The sequence below is a fragment of the Anarhichas minor genome, unplaced genomic scaffold, assembly GCF_050575085.1.
Source record: "Anarhichas minor isolate MPS153535 unplaced genomic scaffold, ASM5057508v1 ptg000026l, whole genome shotgun sequence".
NCBI classification, from domain to species: domain Eukaryota; kingdom Metazoa; phylum Chordata; class Actinopteri; order Perciformes; family Anarhichadidae; genus Anarhichas; species Anarhichas minor.
Window position 1 is genome coordinate 47921 of NW_027466472.1, and position 27735 is coordinate 75655.

The following is a 27735-nucleotide window of genomic DNA, read 5'->3' on the forward strand; positions in this document are numbered from 1 at the left end:
ATGGAAGCCCCGACCCTGGCTGAGATGGGAGACCTGTGTTACCCGCGCTCTTGCTCTCCGGAGGGGGAGACAGTGTGTGCAGCTTTGGCCCGTTACGAGAACACCCTCCGGGATGCCATCAGGGAGATCCACGTGGACGTCAGCGCCTTCAAGCTGGGTATGGAGCGCCGTCTGGAGGAGACGGCCAACCTGAGCGAGCCCCTCGGACGAGCCGTGGCTCAACTGCAGCAGGAGAACCGGCAGCTCCGGGGTCAGCTGGAGGCTCTCACCCTGCAGGTGGAGCTCCTGAGTGGGATGGCGTGCGACCGGAGCGCCTTGCTCCTGAACAACAACAACCACAGTCAGAATCACAAGAATCACCTCAGTGACATTCAGGAGAACCATCAGGAGATAAGAGAGGTGATATACGGGAAGGGTCAGGCTCACACTCAGAGCCAGGCTCTCCTCCACATCCAGTCCTGCAGCCTGGGGGGTCAAGCCCAGACCTACGGTGGCCTCGGCGGTCAGTCCGGTCCTGCGTCCCCACCCATCTCGTTCTCCTCCTCCCCGAGCTCCAACAGTCCTCCCCCGGGCTCCAGAGTTTCCTCCTTGGTGACGGGCCCAGTGTCAAGCAGCAGCCCCTCCACTGCTCGCTTCTCCAGCCGAGCCACATTCGCTGTGTCCAGCAAGACTAACGTGAGTACCCCACTGCATGTTAGTGGAGAAGAGGTGGTGGATGCTTTTATTGGAGGTCACTTTACAACAGTGTTATTTATCTGATGTACTCAGGCTGAAGTGTCTTAAAGCTGCATTCTCTCTAGTGTCCACCAGGGGGCGACTCCTCTGGTTGTATAGAAGTCTATGAGAAAATGACTCTACTTCTCTCTTGATTTATTACCTCAGTAAACATTGTAAACATGAGTTTATGGTCTCAATCTCTATAGTTTCAAGTCTTCTTCAATACAGCATGATGTTCATTTCGTAAGTTATGGTCCATTTAGAGTCAAACAGACCATAAAGCAGGGGATGCTTTAGGGGCGGGGCTACACAGTGATTGACAGGTCTCTACCAGAACCATATATGGCGTCTCTACGTCAGTTTGACATCCTGGATATATCCTTCAAGGGTTTATTTCAAACATTTAACTGTTACTTATAGCTTGAGGTACATGTGCCCCTGGTTGAAAATCACTGTTTCACATGTCAAGAACTGCCTACATCTCAAGTCTTAAGGAAGCTCATATAAGTCAACTCGTAGTTTGTATCCTGATGCACACAGACACTCTTGTTTGTACTGACCCACCACTTAACTTCGTAACATGGAGGGAAATGTAATAAACAATAGCAGAAGAGGTGGGCTAATCCAGTAATTGCGATCTAATTGTCCTTGTTGGGAAACTATAGGGCTGCTGTGTTAAAGAGGCAGAATGTGAGTGAGACTGAAGCCGTGTTGCATTGTGGGTTGTGTGGTTGGTGTCATACGAGTCGCTGGCTGTGTCACTGCGGTTGCACCAATAGCCCTCCACCAGGACGCTTTAAGTATCTATGAAGAATGGTTGCATGAGTCCAGCAGGCTCCTGGGAGGTGAGGTTAGTGTGGTCTCGTGGTTTTCAGACCTGAGTCAAATATGTGAAGTCAGCATTGTGAAATGTAGTGCCGTGGTTAGTCGTTAGCGCTGATATCCTAGGTCCAGGTTTTTGGGGAAATTCTTAGCTTCACGTGAACGTTTACATGGTTCTGGTTTGAAAAGATTCCAGTCAGTGGTCTTGTGAAACTCTTTCTAAACTTTACTGAATGAATAAAAAGAAACGGAGGGATCTAGCTTTAGATCAACTAAGTTCTTGAAAAGCTGACACTTGTTTTTGATACAAAGGTTGTGTTAAAATTGGTTTTATGTTGTGTCTGTGTCGAGGGTTACATTATATTCAATCACTACATCGATGGTGACCAGATGTGTCTGTGTTTTAGTACTCATAGTTTCTGATTTATTGTCTCTGTAATGTTTTACTGTCACCTCGGGATGCTGCTCATGGAAGTACGTCCTTGCAGAGTTGGACTTAGTCCCATACAGTAGTTTCATTTATTTGCTCTTTTAGCTTGACTTGCTTCTGATGGAACCAAATAGAGAGAATCTCCTGACTTCTATCCACTCTGTGGTCGCTGCATGACTTAGACAGTTGATGATTATTGTGCAGTTTGTCTCCTGGTCATAAATGTATTAGGTTTTCACAGCAGAAAGAAATGTCTGACTACAAATTTAGAAAATGTTTATTTAGTCTATGCAAGCTGTATGTGATTTAGAGTTTTGTTTTCTTAAGTCTTCCCATCCTCAGGTGATTGAATATACATGAGTGTTTCTGTGTTGTACCTCATTCACAAAAATGGTAGCAGACTGTTTGACCGGGTGAACTCGGCCTTCCTCTTTCATTCCTTCAACCGTCTTCTTGAAAAGGTCGGTGTTCGGATATGTTTTCATATCCAAAAAACTTGTTATTATCAAAGTCCTGACGTAGTCGTCTTGACGTCACTCGTTTTGTTTTTGTGGACTGATGTTATGAAGGCTCGAGTTTGGCGATTTTGCCGCGGCCATCTTGGAATACAGCCGTTGCCATGTTGTTTTCTGCAACCAGTGAACAGGAAGTGACCATATCTGGACTGAGGAGGAGTGACGTAGAGACGTCGTATACGTCTCTGGTAGAGACATGTCAATCACCGTGTAGCCCCGCCCTAAAGCATCCCCTGCTTTATGGTCTGTTTGACTCTAAATGGACCATAATGTACTAAATGAACATCATGCTGTATTGAAGAAGACTTGAAACTAGAGATTGAGACCATAAACTCATGTTTACAATGTTTACTGAGGTAATAAATCAAGAGACAAGTAGAGTCATTTTCTCATAGACTTCTATACAACCAGAGGAGTCGCCCCCTGATGGACACTAGAGAGAATGCAGGTTTTAAGACACTTCAGCATCGGCTTCACTCAGCAGAACTGGAGGTTGCAATCTGCATGTAAACGCTGTCAGTGTAACCTAAATTCCGTCAAACCTTGTTTGGTATTTCTTGGTTTGCAAGGACTTGTTACTTGAGTGTGCTGATACAGCTGAAATAATCTGATATCAGCCAGTATGTCAGCCTGGAGGGTTTTCTACCGGAACAATCAATCAACTGTGGCTTAGCATGTAGTGTTATATATTTATTACCTAAAGTAAACAGTAAAACCACAGACATGAAATCACATGTCAAACTGTTTTGCTGTACAAGTACCTCAAAGCCACAGTGGTTAACTTGAATGGCAGGAGACGATGTTATTTACTTCCAGGGCACTCTGATCCGCTGTGGAACGTTTATGAGGCCAGTATTGAGATTGTCTTTTTTATTATTTGGAGCAGAGTTGTTCCTTTATGAAGCTCTGTACTTTGTCTCGTCTGTAAACTCACAGCTGTATTCTCAGAGTGTATGTTTGACGGGCTGCAACAGGCGGGAGGTTGCGTTTTTGGAACCGGTTTTAAAGATATTGAGGTCCTGATTTTCCAAAATTGTAACAAGCGTCTGTTCAATATCAAAAGTCTTGCACAGCATGTTAACATGCACACATTCAGCTACAGATAAGTCTTACAAAATAGTTAAAAACACATGCACACATTATGCAAATTAGCTGTTAGTCATGCATCTTAATTACCAAACTATGCGGTGGATACAACAGAGGAATTTTATCTTCTGTGAAATCATGTGGTCAGAGCTAAACAACAAAGGGCACCTTTGTTTCTGTGTGTCTCTGCTGTGGGAGATCCCCCGCTGTCAGCCAAACACACACATCGGATCAAACACTGTGAAATGTACGCGCACAGAGGTTCACTGTTTGTGGCTTCTCTGCTCACATCATGGTGATTAGCTTCATTGGATTCATTTGGATTGAATCATAATTAAAGCTCGTTCTTCCTGCCACATCCTCACCTGTCTGTGCAGCCCGTGATCACGGCAGGTTGAGGAATAGGACGAATAAATGCCAATGGAAAGTAAATCTGGATCATTTTATGAGGTGAACGCTCAAGTTCAACTTATCCTCGTGACTATGCAACGGTCAGAGCTAATGACGTAGTTTTAAAAAGCGACAAAGACCAATTATGGTGGTCGGGAGGGGAAGTGGAAGGTTCCATCAAACAAACAGGACTTTCAACCCACGAGACAGGTGTTCACCACAGTGTCCCAAGGTGTTCTGTTGCCTGAACCCTGACCTTCGTGGCGGTCTTTCTAAACCTAACGAAGTAGTTTTGTTTATTTGTGTCTCCCTACATATAAATTACAATATATTACATTTCCTGACTATTTCACGAGCTGCTGTGAGACTGTGTTGGTCTGTCAGAGAAAGACGTGAAGAAGACATAAAGTTCAGCTCTAACAGGCCTGATCGACGTGAAGCACTGACAGTTAATGGCTCTCTGTCTTCCTGCCTGCTCTCCAGCTGTTACTGTGCACCTTCACCGTGACTTCCCAAGCTGTTACAACAGGACACACACACCTGCACACACACACCTGCACACACACACACACACACACCTGCAGCATGACCTCGTTCGTCTGGAAAACTCGCCTGCAGCACGTATCAGTATGAATTATGAATACTTTCTCTTCTCATCTGTCCGTCTCTTTTTTTCTCTGCGTCCTCTCACTGCTCTTCGACTCAAATGAAAGATTTGGTGCTTGTTAAGTTGAAATATACTGCGTGTAAAGGTTTATTCCTCTCACTCTGCCTTTATTTAAAAAATATTCACAATTATTTTTTTGCAATATTTGGGAAATTGAGACCATAAACTCACGTTTACTGAGGTAATAAATCAGTCATATTGTGCCGCCTCTGATCCAGTTTTCTGATTCAGCACATTGTGTGTGTGTGTGTGTGTGTGTGTGTGTGTGTGTGTGTGTGTGTGTGTGTGTGTGTGTGTGTGTGTGTGTGTGTGTGTGTGTGTGTGTGTGTGTGTGTGTGTGTGTGCTTCCCATCTGGAAGGTTTTTGAGGTCTGTAAAGAGGCAGCTGTGCGGCTCTTTTCTATCCTCTAATGGTTCTGGGCAACAGGAATTAGTCAAGATTAGGATTAGGACAAAGACCAAAACCTCCTCAACAATGTCTCCTCTTCCTCCTCTGTTTCTCCCTTCTCACTCACACACACACACACACACACACACACACACACACACACACACACACACACACACACACACACACACGTCAGCAGACAACACCGCTGTTGCCAATCACAGTGGCCAAGGCAGCCGCCTCAATGGGCCATTGTGTGGTTCTTGAGCTTTATTGGGAATACATTGAGTGAGGGATTACACAATCAACCCTCCTCTCTGACTCATTCCTCTCCTCCTCTCCATCTCTCACCCTTGTCCACCAGAGGCTGACACTTTTATTTTCAAAAATTAAAACTGTTTTGATAAATTTGAGTTCAGATATTGAGCTTGAAAGTCCGATCTTAGAAATAGAGAATATAATACAATAAATATGTGATAGGTGGTCATGTGTGGCTGGAGATATCTTGTGGTTGAAAGCTCTGGAAGAAGCTATTAAGTGCATCTCGTGGTCAGCACCACTCTCATACTGTGAAAACAGCTGAAAAATGTCGTCTTTGTCAAGTCTAGAGAAAATAACCTCGATGATGTCACAGTGATGTCATCAGGGTTATCTCAGCTTGGACTCGGAGACGACATATTTATGAAAGAGAGGCAAAGTCCCGCCCCCTTCTGGTTGACCACCATGGGACCATATTTCAGAAAAAAGTAAAAAGAGAGACAAATTATTTTTTGATCTCATTTGAATTGTGCCACGTATGATGTTTGTTTTAAAAGATAATTTTGCACATCAAGAAAGTCTCATTTTGTCATAAAACTAATGACATATACAGTGGGTACGGAAAGTATTCAGACCCCTTTAAATGTTTCACTCTTTGTTTCATTGCAGCCATTTGCTAAAATCAAAAAAGTTCATTTTATTTCTCATTAATGTACACTCAGCACCCCATCTTGACAGAAAAAAACAGAAATGTAGAAATTTTTGCAAATTTATTAAAAAAGAAAAACTGAAATATCACATGGTCATAAGTATTCAGACCCTTTTCTGTGACACTCATATTTAACTCACATATGCTGTCAATTTCTTCTGGTCTTCTGAATATAAAATGAACTTTTTTGATTTTAGCAAATGGCTGCAATGAAACAAAGAGTGAAAAATTTAAAGGGGTCTGAATACTTTCCGTACCCACTGTAAGTAATTAAAAAGGCTACACACCCAAAATAAATTGACAAACCTCATACATCTAATTCATGGTACAAATCAAACGGGATCATAATTTGTCTCTCGCCGTTGACTACCGTACGAATGTTTTCTGAAATAAGGTCCCATATATGGGGGACACTGAAAGGGGCGGGGCTTAGTATCTCTGTAAAAAGCCTGCGGCACAAACTGAGATGTTGAGTTTGACCAATGCCATTGAGCTGCATTATGGGAAATGTAGGATCCAGTGTTTTTGGAGCTTGGCACTCGAGGGACACGAGGGACGAAGAGTCAGGATAAGAGCTAAAATAAAATAATCCTTTATTAGTCCCGCAGCGGGGAAATATACAGGATTACAGCAGCATAGAGTATAGTGCAAACAAGAGACATAGTACCTCCGCTGCTTCGATTTTGACCCATTCTTGTTTTAATCTCTCTTGTGAGTCCTTTAGTCTTATGAAAATTGATTGCTACTTTAAGATTTTTGTTTCTGGGAAACAGTTTTATACCTATAATGTTTTTCCTTAGAATTCCATAGACAAGAAATGTAGTATCAGTTACAAGCTTCACCGTATCAGAGGTTCACCGGATTAAAATAATTACTGGAACATTTCTTCATTTTTGTCATTTTCTGGCACAGAAACACACACACACATACCTACAAATACCTTTCCAAACCACTCGTGTACCGCTCCACGACTGCAGAGAATAACACATTCCTCTTTCTCCGCATGTTTGTGTCCATTAGCAGATGAACAGATACGATTAGCGCGGTCAAGTCAGAGGGTTATCTACTATTTCCTATCAACGCACAGAGACTTGGGTGCACTTGATTTATGGCTCCATACATCACTTGCATCACTCGTTGTGAAAGAGGTGCTTTTTCTTGAGATGGAAAAGTTGAGTTTTGGGGCAGTTGTGGATGTGTTTTCCTCATATGGGCTCAAAGTACAGGCTGTATAGATGTCGCACGAGTTTCCACTTAAAGGTGTTACATGCAGCAATTCAACATCGGTAAATCGTTACTGTGCACGTTTCTTGAGGTTTTCCTACTGTCGTCAGTGTGGTACAAACTGAGCAGGCATTTTGGTCGGTGGTGGCTGGCATAAAAACAATCTCGGGTATAGCAGGAAGCAACAGGATTTATAGGAAATGTGGTTTTAATTTTCAGAAACATCTGTACGCATAACACCACGGCTGTGAGACAGAAGCTCCCCATTGTCTCCACCTTTGTCTCATTTTTTAAACAATTATACCAAACTATGACATGGTCATTCAGTCCTACAGAGGAACCAGCAAGTTAAGTGAATGGTGACATATGTGTTTGTGAGTCAACTAATCTTTATGCAACAGTTCGTATGATAATTTATGAAAAGTTACTCCTCATTTGTAGTGTTTTCCTACAAAAGTCCAGCAACACTTGTGAATTTCTGCTCGTTACGTGAATACAGTCTTTTCAAAATAAACTTCCGTCTTTACGGGACACAACTTAGTTTAGGCAACAAAACTACTTCATTAGGTTTAAAAAAGATCGTAAAATATTGTTAGGTTCAGGAAGATTGTGAAATACTTAGTTAAGTTTAGGAAAAGATCGTGAAATACTTAGTTAAGTTTAGGAAAAGATCGTGAAATACTTAGTTAGGAAAAGATCGTGAAATACTCAGTTTGGTTCAGGAAAAGATCGTGAATATATTTAGTTAGGTTTAGGAAAATGTTGTGTTTTTTGTTAAGTTAACTAAGAGGCATTGCATGGGGCATGAACAACGGCCTCTTGGGTGAAAGGGTTTTTGTTTTGACCCATTGACCTCCACTCTCGCCCGCCCTGTGAGGGTTTTTGCAGTCGTTATATTGTCTGCTTCATGATTACGTGGATTACATACCAATTGATTTAGATACCTACGAATTGCAGCACATTAATTCCCGTAGACATCGTTACGAACGCTGTATGAGAACATCCTGTGTGAGTTGGTACAAATTCCAACAAGCTGTACTTTGCCTCCCTCCATCCCCTCCTGTGCACCCATTATCTCCATCTCCCACTAACATTACACAACTTCACCTCGATGCTATCTGTTCCTACTCACTCAAGCATCAGACCACTACAGCGTTAGTTTAGTCACAGTCTGAGAACAGTCTGATGGATAGATTGTACTAAAATTTACTGATCCCAGTCCAAACTGTGATTATTGGCTGCTGCTGCTGCACACGTTTACATTCACAGACCTTCCTGTAGCATTAAGTTATAGGAAAAGGTGAAACTGCAATGATATGCTTGGTGCACAAACCTGTTTTGTACACTTTTAATGCAGGTTGTAAAGGCAGCGCTGCACACCTATACTTGAATATGATTGAATGTTCCTAGTCAGCTGATGAATGATTGGTGAAGCACGAATGAAACGTCTAATGTCAATCAGCTAAATCAAGCGCGACTTTAATGTTCTGCCTGAACTAACGTTACACTCCAGTCGTACCATCAGGAATGTGTTGTGTAAGAAAGACTTGTGCTTCTGCAAACATTGATGGTGGTGTATAATAATGAGCTTTAGATGGAATTCTTCCAATAAATTATATACTGCAGAAATGTTTTTAATGCTTTAGTGAAGCTAGTTGTATAGTTTGAGTGGAAATGAGTCATTTAACTGCCTCATATGACTCTGGTAAATTAAAAGGAATTTGCCTTGTTTAATTTTCAAGTAACTTTATGTCTTTAAAGCTACTACGAGGAACTTTCATTTTGTTAGGATTTTCACATTCCCTGTGGACTAAAGTGGTAGTGTTTCTGAGCACCAGACTCCCTTTAGAAAACCTCTCATTTTACTGCGGCAGGGTCTGACAGTCTGCCCCTCTCAGTCCTGGTTCTCCCGTGCCTCCCTTCCCTCCAGCGGGTCCAGCAATACGTCCTGGGTCTCCAGCACCGTGGTGTAAGTGTTGGCTCTCAGAGAGGAGAAGCTCTGCTCCTGGAGGAGGAGGAGGAGACGCTGCTGCTGCTGCCGGGAGCTGAGCTCTCCTCCTCCCTCCGGAGCTCCAGACTGCAGGTCCAAGGCTACGGGTAAAGCCGGATCTGGGTCTGTCCACGGTGGACCGGTCTCTACTGGAGGATCTGGGTCTGTCCACGGTGGACCGGTCTCTGCTGGAGTCTGAGCTGAAGGAGTTTCTGGTGAACCTGCATGATGTCATCTGGTTTCACCAGAATCCGACCCGGTGGCACCGATGACGAGCATTAAGAATAACTCTATAGAAATAGACCATCTTCTCTCTGATGGTCTCTTTACTGATGGAGGTCTGATAGAGGATCAGGACTACACTGAGACTGGTTCAGGAACAGTTTAAAGTTCCTCACATGCAGTAACTTTAACCTTTTACAGATAGCTTAATGAGTAAGAGTGTGTTTCAGTCAGGGTTTCACTGCAGAGTAGAGATCATATGGTGTAGTGTTGTTTATCTCCATGACAAAGACATTTGACATTTACACGCTTGTCCGTGGAGACTCTCCAGGCTGAGCCAGCTCTGATAGTGTTGACATACAACTTCTGGCCCTCTGTTTGTACTCAAATCCTAGCAGCACCCACCCATCCATCCATCCATCCATGCACTCTTCCCTGCCTCTCTGTGGCCCCTTCCTCACCCTTTTTACCCCTCCCCCAACCTCCTCCTCAGAGCTCGGCTACGTTTTAAGGCTGGATTCCTGGCACCAAATCCCCCCCCCCAAAGTGTCTATTAATACACCCATGCAAGAGACGGAAAACAGAGCTCCAAAACACTCAATATTTGCTAAAATTGCAAATAAAAACTTGCTTTTAAACCTGATTTATCATTTTACCAAATATCATTTCACTACACCATTGTTATTAATTTGCATGAGTGGTTTGGAAATAAAAACTCACTTATTAAGACCATTTTGAGTGCTTCTTCTGATGCTTTTAGTAAGAAGTAGAAAACAATATATATACGATATAGAAGAAAGAAACTGAAAGCAGGGCACAGTTGAAGTTGGTGTGTGTGTGCGTACACATGCTGGGGGTTTAACAGAGGTATGCGGCCACTCCCTGGCTACCCCTGGCTCTCTTAATGACTTCCAGACAATAGGCCGTGTTCCCGTCATCATCTCTGTGGAAACAGGTTAATAACTGACTGGCCGGTGGGAGAGCTCGCCCCCTCGATGGAACCAGTAAGCCTGACTGGAAGTGGACTTTAGAAGTAGATTTTTTAAGGTTGGCTCTTGGGAGTACTTTACAATGTCATTTAGCTGCACTCACTTCCAGTGTTTTTTGGGAATAATGCCCAGAAGGCACTTTAAGGAAGATTGTTTTTTAAGAGGTTGGGTGACACGGTGCGGGGGTCACGGGTGAGAGAGAAGGAGTTCCCGGGAGTTTTCAGGTTTTGTCAGACATTAAGTCTCCCACCACGGGGGAGGGTGACCCCAGATATAACTACGACTTTGGGCATATTGGTGGGGCTCAGCAGAAGTAGGAACATGACCTAGAGTTAATTTATCTTCCTGTCAATCAGCATGAGGATGAAAATGTAAACTCTCCAGAGGTTGGATGATGACGCAGATGTTTCCACAACAAGATGAAACTTTGAAGGAGCCCTGCAGGGAAATGGCAGCGGCTACAATGACAGCATAAACTGAGTAATAAATAACAATATGGAAAATGGTAAATGTTTAAATGAGACACAGCTGGCAAGTTCAACAATACAAAATGTTATGTGGAAATATTTGAATGAGGATGAGAAGAAAAAAAAGTTATCATACAGCATAAGTAGCTATACCTGTATTAAATGAATGCACTTTAATTTGTAGATATCCAACAAAATTAAATGGTGTGTAATCCATGTGATCATTGATAATGAAGTATAAAGACCGTACAAAGTCACACAAGGCGGACCTGTCTTTCACCCAGGAGACTGTTGATCAAGCCCCGTGTGTAACGAAAAATCAACATTGATTTATTCGTCACGTAGCTTCCTTAACTGAAGTCCCACTTATGTAGTTATTTTAACCCAAACCACGATCTTTTCCTTAATCTAACTAAGGGGTTTTATTTCCTAATTGTAACCAAGCTTTTCCTAAACCTAACTACGTTTTTCTGTTGCCTAAACCTAACCAAGTTGTTTCCTGTGAAGACGGAAGTTTATTTTGAAAAGACTGTATGTATGTAACAAGCATAAATTGACAAGTGTTGCTAGACTGTTGTAGGAAAACACACAAAAACACTTTTCATAAGATATATGAAAACGTAGTATGAGGATATGTTGAATAACTACATGTGGTGCCGAAATGATGAATGAATGTACTATTTGTTACCAAACACACTAAACCTGCCCAACACCACAGAACTAGTGCCTCATACAAGTTAACTTTTACACACAAACACAGAGACATAGAGGCGATCTGCCCATATTGGAAACAGACATATTGATTAACTTTAATTGACTGAATGGAGAAGATCAAAGTAAAAACAAAACGGTCAATCGTGGACACATGAATCACCTGTCCAGTGTCAGCTTTTCTATAGAAATGGGAGTGAAGCAAGAGGTGCTACAGACTTGTCTGTGTTAGGACCTCTCACCTACCAGAGGTCAGCAGGTTAGACTCCACCGCCTCTTCCTAACCTCCTCCTCTGGCTCACTGCCGGGAACAAGAGGAGCAGAGGAGGACGGGAGGAGGACAGGCAGGACAGGGGGAGTCTCTCTCTATTGTTGCCATATGTTGGAGCTAGAGGAGGGAGTACAAGAGTGAAAAATGATATTTTCCCCCACAGCTCAAAAATCCAAATAGACTTATTTGAGATTTTGCCAGGTAGTGCTGCATAAATGGTAGAACTAAAGGAAAGACCAAAAAGTGTCCAAAGTCTCCGGCCAGGAATTTATTCAATATTTGTTGTTGATCTAGATCAAAAGAGACAAAAAATATCAATACACTTGAGCATTGCAGTGTTATGTTTTTTGATACAGTTTGACACTGTTTTGAATTTTTATTAATAGCTAACATTACTCCGTTTGCTATGTGCACCTGGGTTAGACTTAATGCTAGCGATACTGGGTTAGCCTTTGTGCTAATGTTACTGGGTTAGTTTATGTGCTAACGTCACTGGGTTAGCCCTTTTGCAAACATTACTGGGTTAGTTTTTGTGCTAATCATGCGTTACTGGATTAGTTTTTATGCTAACGTTACTTGGTTAGTTTAAGTGCTAACGTTACTGGGTTCGCCTTTGTGCTAACGTTACTGGGTTAGTTTTTATGCTAACGTTACTGGGTTAGTTTAAGTGCTAACGTTACTGGGTTAGCCTTTGTGCTAACGTTACTGGGTTAGCCTTTGTGCTAACGTTACTGGGTTAGTTTTTGTGCTAACGTCACTGGGTTAGTTTTTGTGCTAATGGTCTGATGTCGGTAAATAAATAAAAGCACAAATACACTCTAGGTTTCCAGATGCAGTTTGCGGAGAATCAAGCACAACATCTTTTTTTTTAGACTGTAACCTGCATTCAGCAGCACTTTTTATGAAGAGAACCTTTCTCTGCATAGTTGCTCTCACCTGCAATTAGGATTTTTATATCCTCTCAGTTCAAAGGCTGGGCATATTTTCCACTCTCAACCCAAAGTGGTATTCCATGCGACTTTTCTAGCAGAGAAATTGCAGGCTGCTTGAATGTATTTGAAGAACAGGTGTCTTTCTTCCTCCTAGAGGATTCCTCTGTAGACTCCCTGGAGGAAATTACAGAGCAGGAGTTCCTTGTCAATAAGTGTTTCCTCTGAAAGCTGAGATGAACCCAGCTGATATCTTTACAGTAGAACACCAGCATGCTTCTTGCTCCATATGTTACATCTGCTTTATACTGCTGCCATGCTTCTTTTTTTGATCCATCCTTCAGTAAAATGCCAAGTCTTTGGCTGTCAGTCTTTTATTGTAGTTGACAGTGATAAATGGCAGTTCACAAGTTTTGTGATAATTCAAAATGTGTAGCATACTGTAAGCCTGTCACCTCACTCATTCAGCTCATTGCTGTCAACGCAAAGGCTTTTTCGTGCTCATGCGGGGTCTCGATGGCAATCTTTGTGTTTTGTTTCGCAAATTAAATGAGTTCAAAAGTTAGGAACCGTTAGTGTGTCTCTGTGTGTAAAATCCAGACTGAAGGTGAAATGTTCCGAAAACAAGCAAGATGGCAGCAGAACAGAATTGTCATAGCATTATGGAAATGCAAAGAATTGCAACAGATTTTTAAATACAGTCTATAAATAATGACTTAAGTTCATGTTAAGAGAATAGACATCTGCTTTTTTGCACAAAGTTTGAAATCATTTCCGCAGTGCAATATGAAAATGCGGAAAATCTACATGCAAATTTCCGTATGACAAACCGGATATTAAAAGTAAAAAATGTTTGGTGTACCTTCGTACAGAGCCAGGTGAGCTCTTTCCCCCTGTTCTTTAGACTAAGCTAACTAGCTAGCAGTTGGCTGTTATATTACGCATGTTTCGTGAATGGGGCTCAATGAGTTTAATCCTAAACATCACCTGTGTCCACTCCACACAACAAAACCTATCAAGACAGAGAATGTCCAATGGGCTTACGTTAATTACACAATACATAAACTAATTTGACCCCAAATTTGATGCTAATACTAGCTCTTGTGGCTATCCCCATTCCTTGACCAACATATAATTTATGGGCGATCTCAAGCCATATATTGTCTTTTATTCAGTTGTTGAGGTAGATTGTTGTAGTTGTCGCAGTGTTTTTCGTACAATATTGATAAGACGTTCCCCCGTTTGGCAGCAAGCTAGCTATGTCCAAAGACGCTGAACCGTCTCCCGTCAAACATATATTTCCTCAGGCGGAAATCCACTATAGTCCACGTACAAGCATTCATAAGTACCCACAAAATATATTTTTTAAAGATTTGCTAAGTTCGCTAACAGAAATCCGTGCTTGGTGCTTTCAGTTCAGAAGATCGATACCACTCTTTCCAAATAAATACAGGTGTGTTCTTTACTTTTATCTGAGGAAGACCACCTGCGGTTGAAACATATCCGTCCAACCAACAAAATAAAATAAAAGTAGTTTGTCTTTTTTTTTTTTACCATGACTAGTTGAGCGTTAATGCAAAGACGCACACCGTGAGCTCAAATATTTTAGTATAGTAAGATATTATATATTATTAATGTGAGTGAAAGCCGCAGTAAAAACTTGATAAACACCATGTATTTAAAGCTGAGAGTTGGCACTTTAATCTCAGTGTTTCACTCCAAATTCAACATGCAGTACAAAGCCAACACAACAGTGTGTGTGACCGTTCTGATACTGTGTGTTTCCCAGCAGTCTAAAGTGTACCCTTGTCAAATTTTCACCCTCCAGCAGCCGAGTTGTCCCGTCCACACCTCACCTCCCACCCCTGCAAAGTCTTTATTAAAGTGTCAGTGATGAAGATGCCTCTGACAGCTTAACAATATCCTCTGCCTAAACACAGGACGCTCACCCAGCAGCACCCTCATACCTCCTCCTGTTTGAATAGACGGGTTTCTCCGGGCACGTTGTCCCAAAGCAAACATCTAATATTGTGGCTAACATCCACTGAGTTAACACTGTAAGAAAAGTGGGGATCTTTAGTTTTAGTATGGAAACTCTCATTTATAGAATTCAGGCTACAATACATTATAATGTATCAGGACAAAATGTGAGGCAACATCTATAATTATTAAACATAAATGTCGCCATTTGATTTGTTGTACTTACGTTAGCTTGAAGCTAACTGTTGGCAGAGTACAACCAAACTCAATAATACATTACCAATACAAGTTGGCAGCCACATTTCACATTTTTTTGTGTTTTACTCCTCATGGAAAGTTAGCTACAGCTGGTTAGGGCACATTTTTATTAATTTTTCCTGTTTGGTGAGGGTCATTTCTTGCCAGTGGACATATTGCCAGAATTTGATTTTGGCAAATAAGACATAACGCATAAAGTACACATAAAGTACAGGGTGAGATACCCAGTAAAGATGGCAAAAACATAGCAAAGTATAATCAAACTCTTTCTTCTCCTTCCTCAGCTGCCTCTTCATCATCATCTTCTTCCTCCTCTTGTCCCTGCTCTAATGCCTCTCCACATTCCTGCTCTGTTTCACTCATTTTGTCCAAACATTTTCCCCACTCATGATGCAATGACATACTCTCAGGGAGTAAGGGATTTGTTGTTCCCTGAGGAAAGCAACGGGGAGCTTTCGTCTGCTTACACTTCTGTCACTCCGGTATGAGTCTGTTATGAATCGGATTGTTTATAGGCCTACCTTACCGGTACATTCATGGGCAGCTCCTCTTCCATGTCGTGCAGTAAGAGGGTGACTAAACAACTGGTCAATCAGCTTTATCTGATTTACTTTATTGAAGTCAGGGACAAATTGGGATGAAGTTAAATGTAAATACACACTCCTGTATGTCCAACCAGTGTCCCCCACACAGTTCACAGGTCAAGACAGTCTATTTTAGTGTCATCTTCGTATGATGGTTTCTACTTTTAGAAACTTATCGGTAGGCAGCAACACTCTAATAAACGTGTCTGCCAATAAAGAGAAACATGACTTGTAGTGTACTGAGTGATAACAGTTAATGAATCTGATGGGTTGATGTGATGATATCTTTAAATTTGATTCCTAATATACAAGGATACTCTGACCCTTGGTGTGTCATTTTTAGGGACTATCATGGGGAAAAAAATACTACTGATCACATTTTTAAGTGTCCTATCCAGCAAGCATTTCTGTGTCCAAATCCATTAACAATCCACAAGTAAAGCTATGAATGAGGCTGTATGACAAAACAGGGCTAAATGCTAACGGGCTAACATGCTCACAACAACAATGATAACATGCAAATTTTTAGCAAATATGTTTTTTACCTACATCTGCACCTATAGAGTTAGCATGCTAACGTTTGTTACCTTTAACTTAAGTACGTTACTCCGAGTCTTCCTGCCTAAGCTCATTGTGTGCTGTTGCTTTTGTCCTGATAATGCACAAATTAAAAAAATGTAAGTATAAAAATTGGTCTCCAATATTTTGTCAAGGAAAATAAAGAGACATTTTGGTTAAAAAAAAAGTAAAAAAGTATTTTTAAACTACATTTTAGTCATGTCTTTTTCTTTTTATACGTATACTCACAGTTGGTGTTTGATGACGTCTCGTCATTGTCTCTTCTCGTCATGGAAAAAATGGTTGTTGACGAACACATTCAGTCATAGTTTTCAATCACGAACTTAATACTGACACAAAGTAAAACTTAGACGGATGGGAATGGCATTGGTTAATATGGGAATATGAACGTCTCAATCAAATTTCATTGCGATTCATCCAATGTTTGTCAAGATATCTCACTCCCACCTTGCTATTCCTTAAACCACGCTGCTAGCATGCTCGCCATTCAGCTTGTCTGGGAAATCCTCTTCATGCCTGGGTCAAAAGGTCATGGAGCAAACAATACATTTCACTTTGAGTGTCTTCGGGTCACCAAAGAAGCTGGAATTGACACGTGATATTCCCTTAATATGTTTTTTGTCTAAACTATGCTAAAGCTACGGCTACATAGACGTTGTGTAACCTGGAAAATTTTAAACATTGGCCTAGTTGTGTAAGAGTGCACAATTTCAGTCACTATGGAGCAGCTGTACAGTGTATTTACACAGGTTTTCATAGCTGGTGAGGACTTATATATCCACACCTACCCAATGTATAAATATTTGCTGTGTAGCAGCTGCTAGCGGCAGTATTGACCTCTGTGAGATCATTACACTTGAGCGCTTCCCGGCTACGATATAACACCAGAGATAGCTCGTGTTCTGTATCAGGTGGTCCTGTTCTTATTGAGTAAGAAAAAGGGAGAAATTATGTTTTTATTATTCCGTTCATCTCACAACAAAATGGTCTTAAAGTCACATATTTAGCGCATAAACTAACAGGAAGACAGTGGATAGAATTATAAAGCATGGATGTAGAAATGCAAAAATATCAACAGTATGTCTTGCTGATATTTAATGAAAGGTGATCATCCTCAAAACAATCAATCAGTCCGTCGGGTGCAGAGTAAATCCGACAGATATCAGTTGGTGTTTGTGTCCTCAGGTTTCTGGTCAGTACTGTGCCATGTTAAAGTGTTAAGTGCCAGTGTGTTCTGCCAGCAAAAAAAAAACCCCAGAGATACCAGAGAGTTTACAGGAACCTCAGCAGCTCCGCTATCATGTTTCCCCCACCCCCCCCCCCCCTCTGACCCACTGTGGACCTCTGATGATCTGAGCAATTGAGCCGGGAAAGCTCCCCCCTCCCCGAAGCCAGACATTCTGCAATTTGTCTCCCTCCTCCTGCTGGATAGCCAGCTGTTTCCACCCTGGCTACCCATCATGCAATATGCAAATGCTCCCCTGTGCCTTCCTCACCTTTTCATGCATAAAGTCTTCACCAGGCGGCAACCTCCAGTTCTGCTGATTGAAGCCACTGCGGAAGTGTCTTAAAACTTGAATTCTCTCTACTGGCCATCAGGGGGCGACTCCTCTGGTTGTATAGAAGTCTATGAGAAAATGACTCTACTTCTCTCTTGATTTATTACCTCAGTAAACATGAGTTTATGGTCTCAATCTCTAGTTTCAAGTATTCTTCAATACAGCATGATGTTCATCTAGTAAATTATGGTCCATTTAGAGTCAAATAGACCATTAAAGCAGGGTATCATTTAGGGTGGGGCTACTGTGATTGACAGGTCTTACGTCACTCCTCCGCATTCCAAATATGGTCACCTCCATTCATTGGTTAGCGGAAAAGCCAACATGGCACCGATCATATTCCAAGATGACGACGACAAAATCGCCAAAATGTTTGTCAATTTAAAAGATAATTTTACACATCAAGAAAGTCAGATTTTGTCATAAAACTGTTGCAGTATAAGAAAGTGAAAATGCATAATTAAAAAGACTACACAACCAAAAGTGTTGTAAGTGTCGTCTCTCTCTGAAGCTATGATGCTTGTGAGTTTCGTACCAGGATGTTCTCACACCAACAACAGGTCTATCTCGTTCTTTCTCTTCCCGGCTCATAAAAAGAGTCGTTGGATTAAACACATCATGTAAGATAACGGTATATTTGAGCATGGAATGTAGCTAAGTTAGCTAGCAAGCCAAGCTAACAGCCATGTTGTTGTCGGTGATGTAAATTGTGTGAGACGAGAGATTTAGTTCACCGAGCGGTTTCACATCAAACTAAATAAAACTACGACAAAATGAGACTTTCTTAAATTGCAAAATTATCTTTGAAATTGACAAACATAAAATGTGTAATTCATGGCATAATTCAAATGGGACATAAATTATTTCTTTCTTGCCATTGACTACCATGCATATTTTTTGACAACACACACACTCTCCGTGCCTTGTTTTAACACACACCACCAGCATTCGTATATGGTGAGCTCAGACAAACACACACATTTACTCCCAGTCATTTCCTCGAGTGAGCACAGTGCATTTGACCCATCCCTGTATATAGGGAGCAGTGGGCTGCCAATGACAGGTGCCCGGGGAGCCGGTTCAGTGTCTTGCTCAGGGACACTTCGACACGTGACACATCAGGGATTAGGGATCGAACCGTTGACCCTGCGGTTACCAGACAACCCTCTTAACCCAGTGAGCCACGGACAACCTGTAGCGGTATCTCGCCACGCAGATAGTTTTCATATGTAGAGGTTTTGAGATATCCGTCTCTGACATTTCGTGCCTCCAACCAAAAACAATGGAGGTAAATGGAAATAATTCCATACCCGAAATGTTATGATCCACCAAAGTTAAGCCCAATACGAGATGAATAAATCCCCTTTTTTTGTTATATTCTCCACCATCTTGACTGTCAGGGAGTCGGGAATGGATAATTCACCCTTTGCTATGTCCTGCCCCTCAGACGCACACTGTCCAATCATAGCGTAGCATCAGCCAGCTCCAAACCAGGGCCTGACAACTATCTCTGCTCCATAGACTCTCATGCAATGGTTTCAGATGCTCTTGCATTTCAAGCTAACCATGGTTAAACATTGTGTTATAGTGAGATACTCCTCAATCCCTTCATGTTGTGGTTTTTCTGACAGCAGAGAAAAGCTGACCAGATGCTGCTTCTCTGCTTCCAAACACACTGACGTTATCTAAACACAGAACTGATGCATCAGTGGTGAAATAATGTTCTCAGTCAAACAAGAAAATTAGCCTCGTCTGTTTAATTCCGCTGTGACAGCCAAGTTTGAAACACAACCAGCTGTTCAGGGGTGTTTGTTTGCCAAAGAGCTGAGGACATCCATCCAACATGGCTGCCCGAGGGGTTTGGAACGTCTCTCCGAAAGCCTCTTTCAGGGTCGCCTAGAGATAATAAATAAATATGTGGTTCGATGCTGACCTTGTGAAAACGTGCACAGCTATCAGCACTGCACTGTTGACCTGTGCCAAAGAGGGCCCAACTATCACCGCACTAAGCTCCGTCTATCGGTCCGACAGGGCCACATGGAAAAATGACAGCTTGACCCAGAACCTATGTGGGTCAGCGGCACCACGTGGTTAAGAGCTCGAGATAGAAGTGTCAGCTCAGGACGGTGATTAGCTGTTTGAAAAGAGACGGGAAATAGACGTTGAGATGTGAACTCTAGATCCTGATGTTAGACATTAAAGAACTTGATCGCAATCACAGCGGTAGATTTTGGCAGCTCTCCCGACGGTGACAGCGGCGCCTGATTTAAAACAAAAGACTTCTCAAGTCTTATCAGTGTGAGGAGAGGCAGACACACTGAACAGAACAGCCTCGCACGACCCTCAAAAATCAGCTCGGTTTATCCGGACACTTTGAAGTGTGCCGAGTCGTGTCGTGGCTTTGTCGTAGTTGTTGGTTCGTTTTGTTTTGTCTGAAGTCGTTTCAAAAAAGCCCACATGTTGGAGGAAAAAGTCCAAAAACCTGAAAAGAGTAAAAATGGTTCAGCAATGACTTAATGAGCAGCGGACATCTGGGTTTCTTTTTTGGGAACTTGATGGCACGACTCAAACATATTGGTTTATGAATGACTCATGCAAGATTAAAGGGGAAAACAACAAATAGAACTGTGGGCAATAAATCAATACAACTGATTAATACCACATTTATGACGCGGCTTTGAAAGCTCATTTCATCAAAACACTACACAAGATTCACACAACGACACACACACAAGTAGCAGAACACGTCAGACATTTTGCTAAATGAAACACTTCAAAACTATACAATAGTTTATAAAAACCAAATTGTGTCTCACAGTTTGGCACACAGACGGTTCAAACTATCTGATTCTCTTTGAACCGGTTACATAATGCTGTGTTCAATCTATAATACTTTCAACATTTTTACTTTTCTTGTTTTATGTTTTCATTTAAATTTGTATCCGTTTAAACATATTAACATTATACATAGATACAAAAATAAGGTTTGTCAGACAGTAAAATAAAAAAAAACAGCAGAAAAATAATAATAAAAACAATTTAAGAATTTAAGAACATACATTCACTTAAAGGCAGCTTATTTTTACTTTTCGAATGATAGTCTGGGTTTGATTTTTCAGCAATATTATTATTAGAGGGAAGTACGTGAATAAATTGACCAAACGCAACAAACAAGACCAGCTGCTGATGCACACTGATGGAGATATTTGTTTCTCTCCACATTGTAAAATCAATCAATACATCAATCCAATTCCAAAGTTTACATTCAGAACAGAACATATTCTAAATAGAATACAAGCACGGCAAAAACATTCGTGGAGACAAATAAAGGAAAACATGAATTGCAGTTTTTCTCAATTGCTAATTCATGATTTTTTAAAACAAGCCTCTCGCTGCTCTGATGGCCTCCATTGTTGTCAGTGAAGGTCAAATCTGACTTCACGCACCTTTAAAAAGCAATGAAAGGCAATAATGTTCACTATGATTCCATGTGTTTCAGAGTATTGAGCGAGAGGAGCCTATAGAGGTGGACCCTGCCCCGACATATGCTGGTCTGGAGAACGGACACGCTGCTATCACAGGTAACCTGCTGCTGTTTAAAGTCTTGGTAATTCTAATACCTCGCTAAGTGGTTTTGCTTTCCTTTTATAGCGGAACATCTTCCTGAAAAAGAAGTTGTTCCGAGCGACACGAAAGAAATGACCAATTTGTGTCGCTCGGCACGAAACCAATAGATTGCATTTCATGACTATTTTATGGACTGCCGTGAGACTGTGTTGCTTTACTTTACAAAGTTGATATAGCAGGTTGCTTATTTATCACATCCAGAAGATAAGGAGCAACATAAGCATTCATTTTGAAATTGTGTTTTTGTCCAACTGCTAGTCCAATATTCAGTCCCCTTTTAGCTCTGTATTGGTCTCCACCGCTCCACTTTGTTCACCAGCTAGTCGCTAACTTTGTCAGTCTGCCATTTGGTGATGGGCAGGTACTAATTTTTCTGTTTTTTTATTGAAATCAGCTGTTTTTTTGGGCTGGACACCCAAAACAATGAGCTAAAAAAGGATAAAACGCAGAAACTGTAGAGTCTGGTGATTATTCTCTGTGGGTTTGTTAGTATGAGCGACCCCTTTTACAATACACACAGTTATTAAAGCCATTGTTTGCATAAAACATATCATCATTATGATTATTTTACATCTTATTATCCAACCAGAACACTCGGAGTTGGTACACGGAAAGATCTCTCCACCCATTGACTTCCCCCATGAGCACACAGCCCCCGTCGCCATGAGGATGCCCCACCTCCCCATCACCGCTACAACCAAGACGGCAGAAATGAAGGGCCCTGACTCTCCCAGCAGCCCCGGTAGTTCTCGTTCCTCCCCGGTCTCTGAGGCCTCACCTGCCGGCCAATCAGGTGCTAGCACCAACGAGACCCAACCAATTGAGGAGTTTCCAATTCAGCCAGGTGATTGATTTTTCTTAACTCAACCTCAATTTGTTAAGACAACTTTCTGTTTGTATTATGAAGTTATTATGAAGCTGCATTCATGGTGTGGTGAGAGTGAAAGCCTCTTATAAGAGAATGCTATTTGCCTTAGTTTGCAGGTCATGAGTAAGGCTTTGTGGGGGTTTTAAGGGTGTATGTCCAACCTCAGACCTGCAATCAATAGATAAGTCATTTTCCAGATTCATTTGCTAGATTTTCCCAAAGCAGCAACCTCCGGTGCTGGTAAAACATGTTAAAATGTCCAACTTTACAGCATAGATAAACATGTTTACAGGCTGGTACAAAAAAACGGTTTTGGTCTCTAATATCCCCATTCATGACAACTATACGGGGGGGGGGGGGGGTAGATTGTTATTTAAGTCCCCCGTTTAAATTATATTAAGGCTTAGGTTGAGTGACCCACTTTGCAGCATTATATACTCACAATAATTATATTTCCTTTTTCTTTATTGCTGTTAGTATCTTCTACGTGGACTCCTACACCTATCAGAGCCCTGGGATCCCCCCGCCTTCAAGGTGAGCCATGCTTTCAGAGACACATCCTGTTTGAGACTACGATGTCATGGACATGATTTAATGACTGTTTGTTATTTTGCAGAGAAAGCGAACTCGGCCCCGGCTAAGTCTGTGACCTACTCAGGGCTTTTGCAGCATGACAGGTGATTGGAAGGTGACTCGTGAAATCTTTTTTTCGGATAGGGTAAAATATTGGTTCTGACCCTTTCTGTTGCTCCCCGTCCCTGCAGAGACGTTGACGTAAGCAGCGACAGGTCCTTCGGGCAGGGAGTGGAGAGGAGGCGGGAGCTGGTGAGGTCGCAGACTCTGCCGCGCAACATCGGCGCTCAGGCCCGCCGATCCATCTTCGAGAGACTGGACTCTGAAGCCAGCAACAGGTAAATGCATCGTCATGCTGCGGTTACGGTGGATAGTTTCCCCTGAATATTTAAACCCTCTCATGCATCCTCGCCTGTGCTTTCTGCTCATTTACAGTCGCCCCAAACCGGTGGACTCCAAACCCACACTGAAGCGTTCTCAGAGTTTTGGGGTGTCCAGCGCCAGCAGCATCAAACAGATCCTTCTCGAGTGGTGCCGCTCCAAGACCATCGGCTACCAGGTAAATTACCAACTGCACACTTTTCGCAGACGCAATTCCTGCCGGCAATGTTATCCAATGTGTTTCAGCCTGTTTGGAGCCATATTTTCAAACATTTGGTCCATTTGTTCTAAGCTGAAGCTTTTAAAGATGATGCATGTTCAGCTTCAAATTGCACAAACATTACATCACTGCTGATTATTTTCCAGAGCAGATCATAGCTCATTTTCTAGTTAAATCTTTTTCCTACCTCCGAGACAGTCGATTACATCAGTTTATTTCACTACAGCGTGAAAATTAACTGGCAAAGACTTGCTTGGAATAGGTCATCAAGTGTGTATTGTTGTATTATTGTCAAAATCACGTTATTATTGCACATTTATGTCGTGGAAACTGATTTTGTTGCATGTCCTGAGGGGGAAGTTTACAACGTCTGATCTTTACAGCAGCATCGTAAAGTCAAGAAGCTAATAAACTCACGTTATCATTTCCAAGATGTCCTCCAGTTGGTAGTTATTTAGGTTTAACTTCTCTGGCAACAAAACTTGGGAATGAGATGTTCCTCAAACTTGTGTTACAGATAACAGAATTTCCCAACAGCACATAAACACACCACATCAGCTGGCGTTTGAAATCCAGCCAGGCTTTTAACTTTACTATCATGATATAATAATGTAATGTTAAACAGCCAGATGTTGAAAGATATTTATGATGGATTGCCTATGTTGACCAAAACTTGGCATGTGAGTTTTCAGAGTACACAGGAATGATTTCCTGATTCGATAGATGAGAAGAGGAAGCTGGAGCTGGCGCAGGTTTAGCCTAGCTTAGCATAACGACTGGACGCAGAGGGAAACGACTAGCCTGGCTCTCTTCAAAGTTTAAAAATATGATAATAAATCATAAACTTCTTTGATGTATTTCTTTGTCTCAGCAACACCCTGTCGCCAGATCTGGCTACTAATGCACTGGTTAACTATATTTCGTAAGGCTAAATATGTCTATTAGCTGTGTAAATAATATCTAATGTTAGCAAAAGGAAATATAAATACATTATGCTTATATAACCCAATCTGCTTTCATCCATCCACACGACGTTCACACTATGCAAACACTTGAGACAGGAAGTGGATACCATCTTTGTTACAACTTGATCATTTCACTACCTTCAACACGTACAAATCTTCTGTGTCATAAAAAATATAACGTATTAGCTTGTTTTATTTTTGTTTTTACAGTTCTATGTACAGTTTAAATCAAAAGATACATATCATTTAGCGAGCGTCAGATTTGTTGGTTAGCACATTTGGAGACAGCCAGGCTAGCTGTTTGCTTCAGGTCCTTATGCTAAGCTAGGCTAATTGCCTCTCAGCTCCAGGTTTTTTCTTACTGATAAGACAAGAAAGAAATAAGCGTGTTTCCCATAATGTTGAGCACATTATTATATATTACAGCCAAGGTGGGAAACATTCAGAAAGATTTAAGCTAGCCAGCATTAATACAATATTTACACAATTTGTCATAAATTGTCCCAACGTGTAAAATCTCCAGTATGGGATGAGAAATATAAGTAATCTGTTTTAAATTAGCCCAACTGCTGTCTGTTTTTTCACTTAACCCTGTCAGCGCACACCGCCATACTAATATGCTAATTATCCGCCTCTCAACTGTAGAGGTGTATGGAGGCGAGGGTCCCTGTGATTATAGGGGTGCTTGTTTGTTTTGAGGGGTTGAGGTAGTTTGAGTCACGGTTGAGAACGCCGTCAGACTCCGGTACCATTTTATTCCCTCACAGCAGCCTTTTTCTGTGCCAGCAGCTCCATGTGGCTTCAGTTATAGCCGAGCCAGGCAAAGCCAAGACTCTTATTAACTGGGAGCAAACGCTCACACACAGAGGGAGAAAGATGTCCATCTGATGACTTAACATGTTGCATTTCATTCAAATGAAACTCCAGACCTATAAAGCATTGTAATGACATGATTTCAAAGGCACAAAGCAGGAGAAGGAATGTCTGTTTTATGCATCAGAATAAAGGGCGAGGCAGTGAACGGGTAGATGTCCCTATGACGTTTGACGAGCCGTGTTCTTTTTACCTTCCGTCAATCTTTCAGCACACGAAGGTTCTGAGATGACAGAAAGTTCGTCGTCATCATCGTCACTGAGTCTTCTCTGTTTTCTCTCTTCAGAACATTGAACTCCAGAACTTCTCGTCCAGCTGGAGCGACGGGATGGCTTTCTGCGCTCTGGTGCACTCCTTCTTCCCCACCGAGTTCGACTACAACTGTCTGTCGCCCGCCGACCGCAAACACAACTTTGAGCTGGCCTTTGGTACCGCAGAGTGAGTGACGGCAAAATCAGAATACAAAGAAGTGTTTCTGATGTGATGCAGTTTAACTTCCAGTTCTGAAGGGTGACGCCAATGCTTCATGTCTCATGTCCTGCATTCTCTCTAGTGACCATCAGGGGGCGACTCCTCTGGTTGTATAGAAGTCTATGAGAAAATGACTCTACTTCTCTCTTGATTTATTACCTCAGTAAACATTGTAAACATGAGTTTATGGTCTCAATCTCTAGTTTCAAGTCTTCTTCAATACAGCATGATGTTCATTTAGTACATTATGGTCCATTTAGAGTCAGACAGACCATAAAGCAGGGGATGCTTTAGGGCGGGGCTACACAGTGATTGACAGATCTCTACCAGAGACGTATACGCCATCTCTACGTCACTCCTCCTCAGTCCAGATATGGTCACTTCCGTTTACTGGTTGCAAAAAGCCAAGATGGCCGAAATGCCGAACTCAAGACTTTATACGTCCACTTCTTAAATACAGTCTATGGTATTACTGTATAAAAGTGTTTTACCATAGAAGGAAACGCTGTTTTGACGTGATTAACATGAAAATATCACAGAGAAATTCAGGAATAGAACGTATTGTTATCAGAGTTGTATTGGCACTAATCTGCTCTTCATTTTCACCTTTTGTTTGTGTTGTTTTCCGTTAAATGTTATCTATCTTTGCTGTACAAATACGAGGTGCTGTCTTGGAGCGATGGGGGAGCTAAGCTTATCCGTACTGCAGACACGAGCGATCAATATTCTCATCTCACTCTCGGAAACAAAACAAATGAACTACTCCTTCAAAGCCGCAACGTAACCTGAACTTCCAGCAGTTTAACTGAACGGTCTCATCCTGCAGCAGCAGCAACACTTTGTTTGTGATCAGAGAGTCCATTGTGGTTTTCTAATTTTTTGCTGAATCAGCCTTAAAGTATTTATTGACTTCAAACTGCGTCAACAATGCAGGTCTTAGCTTTACTGTGGCTGAATGTCTCTTATGTGATTTCTTTGGTGCTTTTTGTTTTACAGCCGTCTACAAAGTCATTATTTAAACGGCAGAACACACATTTTAATTGGTGATTATCCTGCGTGTGTTACGTCTGATCCACCATGCTTTTTTTCTTGTTTCCGCAGACAGACACTGCACACAGGCTGCTGCTACAGATCAGACATTACACAGGCCATGCACACACTGTACCTCTGGGCCTAAACACCACCGCTCCATTTAACAATGTGTTATTCTACGGCCGATAACGCTGCTGCTGCAGAATTAAGCTGATTTGACTGGAAAAACCCCCCACTATTCTCTTGGTGGCCGGATCAATCCTTCATATATACGCTCACAGCTTTACATTTGACCTCTTAAAGAGATCACAGAGCGGAGACTTAAAGGACAATAAACGTGGACGAATGATTACACGAATAGCGTCGTTCTTTAACGCCTTTAAAAACATGTTTGTTAAAGGAAAAGTCTGCGCTTTCATCGAGACTATCCAACATATTAGATGCAGAATACGGCTTAGACTGATTTATGAAGTGGCTGTTTCACCTCTCACATCATGTCGAGCTGATTAGTTAAGAATTATTATTAATTACAAAATGAATCGGCACACGTTTTACATAATCGGCTAATTATTAAAGTAATTTTTCGAAGCAGAATGACCAAACATTTTGCGGTTCCAGCTCCTCAAATGTGAGGATTTGCTTATTTTTTTCTGGTCTGTATGATGAATTGAATATCTTAAGCATTTTGGACAGTTGATTTTAGGATTTTAGGGCTGCTGAGCTTTAGGTAATCGGAATTTTTCCACCATTTCCTTGACTGATACGCCAATACGCCAAAGAAACCGTAAAACGATTAAAATCCTCGCAGCATTAAAGGCCTCCACGTCTGACTTGTCCTGTTTCTGTGTCTGCAGGGTGAAGGCCGGCTGCGACCGGCTGATCGAGGTGGAGGACATGATGATCATGGGCCGTAAACCGGACCCCATGTGCGTCTTCACCTACGTCCAGTCCCTCTACAACCACCTGCGCAAATTTGAGTGA

General features: G+C 41.8%; 1 protein-coding gene across 1 annotated transcript; it reads left to right on the forward strand.

Moving 5' to 3' along the window:
- On the forward strand, nt 1–27735 carry smtnl (smoothelin, like). The gene is made up of 9 exons (XM_076100932.1): nt 1–675; nt 21244–21325; nt 21961–22215; nt 22717–22773; nt 22856–22916; nt 23004–23150; nt 23248–23371; nt 25538–25689; nt 27609–27735. Exons 1-9 carry the CDS (start codon nt 1–3, stop codon nt 27733–27735), a joined length of 1680 nt encoding a protein of 559 aa, XP_075957047.1.